Below are 5364 nucleotides of genomic sequence, written 5' to 3'. Positions count from 1 at the left end.
AGGGAGTATAGAAATAGAGTTAATAGTATAGACTTAAGGGGGAAGTAGGATACATTAAAATAATAATAGATTATTCATATGTATAACTGAGTTAATTATATTGAAATAATTTGAATTGTATAAGTATGATTTTGTTTTGATTAATTGATGGCCTTGCCACCATGATAAATAAAAACCAATAAAAATTTTGTTGAAAAAAAAAAAAAAAAAAAGAATTAAGACCTCATGTGAACAAAGCAGCCTAGGGTAGTTCGCAGTTCCCTGTTAACAGAAAGAGGAGTCCTTAGGCTAAAAATACTTGCTGAATCTGTTTTAGATAGCATAAATGGATTTTGAATAATCTATTTTTTTCAACTTTGCTGTTTATTCTAATATTCATAAACATGAGCTCAAGGACTCTCTTATCCTTCAGCCTCTGGAAATCTCAGACAAAATTGTTCACACAGTTTGAGTACATACTTGAAAGTACAGGTGATACAAAAGTTAGTGTTAAAAATGTACTCTTCATTTTTTTTATACTTTTCTCAAAATGCAACAGACAGATAATCCCATAAGTAATATATGAATGAGACAGATTCTTGAAGATTACCTAGACTTGAAGTGTCATTTCCTGGTAACAGCATGTGATATAATTGGTATTCAGTTTTGTGATAAGAGCAGCTTTGCCACCATGATGTCTTCATCTTCTTTTGAAGCAGGCAAAGGGGCCTAAAATTGTTATGGTCTATCAAGCTGGGTACAGGAACCCAATCTCCTTGTGAGTCTATCATTTTTGTCAAAGATTTAGTTGCATTATAAAATGACATATCTGAAGAAGCAATTTTGTCTAAGAGAAGGAATGAGGAAAGAAACAAAATCATAACTGAGTCCATACATCATGCTAAACCATGGTTTAATAATGAACAAATTACAGTTGGTTGGGTTCTCACCAACCCAACTTAACCCAAACATATTATGATTTATATTAATATTGAATCCAGCCTATGAGTTGGAGAATTCTTTTCTCATGCTACCTTATCACTTTCTGGGATTAAAATATATATTGCTATTTGCCTATTTTGTATGGCTTTGAAATAATCTGGTACAATATTAGTTTTTCCCATTAGTGGATGGTGGCATTATTTGGAGAATATATAGGTCTTCAGGTACTGTTGGATAACAACCACCAGCGCAACTCACCACTGTTTGTGCTGTTTGTAAGTACGGGAAAGTTTTTCCTGAATCATATAATCAGGAAAGGTCTTATAGTCCAACCCCCTGCCCAAGGCAAATGGCTGCCCAATCTTTTCTCAAAAACCTCCAGCAATGGAGCACCCACAACTCTGGAAGGCAAGCTAATTATTCTTACAGGAAATTTTTCTTTAGTTCCAGGTGGATCTCTTTTTAACCAGCTTGCACCTATTGCCTCTTGTCCTGTCCTCAGGTGTTTTCAGGAATAAGTCAACCCCCCTCTTCTCTGTGCAGCCCCTCAAGTGCTGAAGACAACTATCACGTCACCCTTAGTCCTTCTCTTCAGTAGATAGAAATACCTAGTTCCCTTGATTGTTCATCATACAATTTAACTTCCAGATCCCTTACAATCTTTGTTACTCTTCACTGTACTCTTTCTAGGGTCTCAGCCTTTCTTTCTTTCTTTTTTTCTTTCTTTCTTTCTTTCTTTCTTTCTTTCTTTCTTTCTTTCTTTCTTTCTTTCTTTCTTTCTTCCTTCCTTCCTTCCTTCCTTCCTTCCTTTTCTTTCTTTTTCCTTCCTTCCTTCCTTTTCTTTCTTGTATTATGGTGATCAGAACTGGATGCAGCATTCTAAGTGTGGTCTCACTAGTCAATATAAAGCTATACTATCACTTCTCATGATATTTCACTATAATGATAGTGACTCTGCTGGCTCATACTTAAGTGATGGTCCACTAAGACACTAATCCTTTTCACAGTTACTACTGTTGAGTCAGGTACTGCCTATTCTATACCTTTGCATTTGATTTTTCCTGCCTAAGTGCAGGACTTTATTTTTTTCACCACTGAATTGCATCTTGCTGCATCTTGTTGGATAACATAGTTCTATAACTTCTGAAATGTTAGAGTCTGATATTAACAAATCAAGGACTTCTAGTCTGAGCAACCCAGCATCATAAGTTAATCAGAGATTCAGTTAAAAAGACAAACTAAGGATATGGAAGTACAAGTAGCTCTCTACTTAATACCAGTCCTTAGCAACCATTCAATGTTATGACAGACCATGGAAAAGGGACAATTCAGTTTCTGATATCAGTCCTTCTCCCAGGTAATGTGACCAGATTTCAAGCACTTGGCAACTGGCCTGCATTTACTGCCATTTGTAGCACCCCACGGTCATGTAATCAAGATTTATGATATTTCTGCCAAAAATCAACATTTACTTCCAGTTTCTGGCAAACCCTCCCCCAGTGAATAATGGGTTCCCTTAGCAGCCATGGCTTTTGCTTTACAACTGCAGTGAAAAATAAAATTGTGTCTGACATTTGGTGACTGCTTTATGACTACCATGCAAAAGACCTCTGACTGTAATAGCCAGCCTCACTGAGGTCTTGCTCAAAGTCAATCATGCCTTGGTCACCTCCGGTCTGGATTACTCTACACAGGGCTACCCTTGAAGACTACCAGAAACTGCCACTGATTCAGAATATAGCAGTGTACACAGTAATGAGGGGCATTAGGTTTGTCCATGTAACACCTCTTGTGCAAACTGTACTGGCTTTCATTTTTCCCCCCAAGTGCAATTCAAGGTGCTGATAATCACCTTTAAAGCCCCATATGACCAGAAGGCTTAGCTATCTTGGGAACTACCATTCCCATTCTACCAGATTAGGTAGGGTGGGCACACTTCTAGTCCCTTCCTCTAAATATCCCTAAACTAAAATGGGAACGTTAGCAAGAGCAGTTGAATGAAATGTCTTTAACTTGAAAGTTTCTGGAATTCCCTGTGAAAAAAAATACGTCTCTATTCTAATAAGTATTTAGGCAGTCAAGTCTGCTTCATTCTCTTTTTTATTTTTCTCATTGAATCACGCTATAAAGCAGTGTTTCTCAACCATGGCAACTTTGAGATGGGTGGACTTCAACTCAGAATTTTACAGCCAACATTCAACCAGTCCAGAGTTACACAGCCAATATTCAGCCAGTCCATCTGACCCATCTTAAAGTTGCCAAGGTTGAGAAACACTGCTATGAAGTTTCAGATGTGTTACTGATTATAAAAAGTATGTTAAAGTACAGATGGAGAAAGAAACTGGATGATTGTTTCAGACTTCATAATGATTGCTTTGGTCTGAATTGGAAATATCAGAGTCTCCAGTAGCTTTAGGGATTGGATCAAAACAACAGCAACATGTGTTTAATTTTAGGCTCCCTGACTGGGGAAAATGGATTTTTGTGTCAAATCACCATCATCTACCACATTTACAACATGAAGTCTGAATGTTTTACATCCCTTGTCATAGCTGATACTTTAAAAAAGTTTTTTAAAAAAGATGAAGAATCTAATATTGTACACACCGGTACTTCTTATTTTCCTTCATTGCCCAAAATCACTTCGCAAAATGTCCCTATTGAGATTGGTTAATGTGTTTGTGTGTCTTTACCCAAAGAAAAATCACTTTTACCTGATTTGGAGCAATTTACCCAATTAGCAATTTACAAACATTAGTTACTATCTTTAGTTCCACATTTTATTTTGCGTCATCTTTTCGGGTTGAGTTAGTTTAAAAAATGCATGACACTGTATTTACAATTTCTGCAATAAAATAACCCCGCTTCATTCCTGTCCCTGGAAAGTTTGCTTAATTGGAAGAATAATATTCAACTGTCCCCCACCCAGCAAACTTTAAGTAAAAAAAATAAATCTTAATTTTTCTTACCTTTGCCTATGCTTAAACGGCGCTCCGTACAGCTGTAAAAGAGATCTCTAGCGAAACTCAATCTTTGGCCTATAGAAATGCAGAAGTTAAATATGCAGGGGAAATAGGGAGCTTCCTCTAAATTCTGCTTGCATCAGAATGGTTTTATTTTACTTTCTTATTCTTCTTTTAAGGAAACCGACAATTAAATCTTATATTTTTTGGGGTCTTAGAAAATGGTGCGCTGTTCTACCTTACGCGGAAGTAAGGTTCGCTGAAATCAACAAGCTTACTTTTGAGTAGCTGCTTGTTACACTGATCAAGAGACGGGGCGGCTGGTGATGGGAGTGATTTGCTCGGGGAAGGGTGGGAATTGTTAGAGAAGGAGTTGTTCCTTCTATCGGTAATGCCGTTTCTTAAATTGAGAAATTCCATCGGTGGAAAAGCGAAAATATTGCATCGGCGGGCTTTCCCCTTTTCACTGTCATGCAGAGACAGCTGTAGGAGACGTGCACTATTTTTTGTTCGTTTTTTAATGTTGTGGCCGGAAGAGCAGTAAGTCATAGGGCAGAGAGCGATTTCGAAATCCTCTGCCCCGCCCTGGGATGATTCAAAGATCCAAAGGAACACATTTAAAGGGACGTTCAAATACTCTGGGAGTTGAAGATTGCTAAGATTGAATCTGCTAAGATTGAAAAACATAAGATTTAAAATAATAGAATGAGAAGAATAACTTTGCATAGAAGGTGAATATTTCTTCCTTACCACCGTTTTGCTCTCATCACGGAACCCTTTTAAACTGAAGTCTTAAATTTACTGTGTGGTCTCAATCTGGGTGGCTGTCATTTTTATATATTATCTCAAGCACCAAACCTTCAGCAGGCTTCAAGCTTTTGCCAAATTCTTTCCTGATAAAATGGCAGGAACTAATGTCCAAATGTATGTATTAGGGAAAAACAGCATTTTCAAGAGTACTTTACAAGTAAAAGAAACCTCTTTGTCTTTCATTTTATGCATGTATCTACAGCCTTTACAAGTTGCCCCAGTTGTAAGATTTTGGACAGTGTACAACCAAGGGGGGAAAAAATAACCAGAACAAGATTGGGATTAGAAAAGACAATTTCATGGAAAGACAGCAGAAAAGAGAGTTTGCTAGGAATGTTTATGTTGTGATTAAATACAACTATTAACAAACTTGAGGGAACAGCAGCCATAGCAATTAGAAATGAAATGAAATGAAATGGTGCACTTTTTTTGGTTGTGTCTCAGATTGGCTTGCCAGGCAAAGGTACTAACCTTGGTTTACAGCTTAATATTTGGCCTGGATGTCAGTTACTGATATGGAGCCTGGATTTTCCTTTATATTATTATTATACCATGATTTTTGACAGGCAATTGCCAGGAAATGAAACAGATTCTCACTTAGAACAATTGTGGTTATTTCTACTACATTTCCACCAACATACATGTTTTTACTATAATAGTTATATTCAGT

The 5364-nt window shown here is 37.0% G+C and overlaps 1 protein-coding gene across 1 annotated transcript in view; it reads right to left on the bottom strand.

Moving 5' to 3' along the window:
* GSDMA (gasdermin A) overlaps nucleotides 1-4400 on the bottom strand; it is a 34826-nt gene extending 30426 nt beyond the window's left edge. Inside the window, exons 1-2 of the mRNA XM_015832265.1 lie at nucleotides 3891-4400; nucleotides 590-826 (exon numbers count right to left, since the gene is read on the bottom strand). Of these exons, the coding sequence (XP_015687751.1) occupies nucleotides 590-806 (217 nt within the window). The 5' untranslated portion in view covers nucleotides 807-826; nucleotides 3891-4400. The remainder of the gene's footprint in view (nucleotides 1-589; nucleotides 827-3890) is intronic.
* Nucleotides 4401-5364: the final 964 nt, after the last annotated feature.

Source organism: Protobothrops mucrosquamatus, unplaced genomic scaffold, assembly GCF_001527695.2.
Source record: "Protobothrops mucrosquamatus isolate PMUCROS unplaced genomic scaffold, P.Mucros_1.0 scaffold1, whole genome shotgun sequence".
Lineage (NCBI taxonomy): Eukaryota > Metazoa > Chordata > Lepidosauria > Squamata > Viperidae > Protobothrops > Protobothrops mucrosquamatus.
The sequence above is the reverse complement of the archived record's forward strand: the minus strand, read 5'-3'. Positions and strand labels throughout refer to the sequence as shown.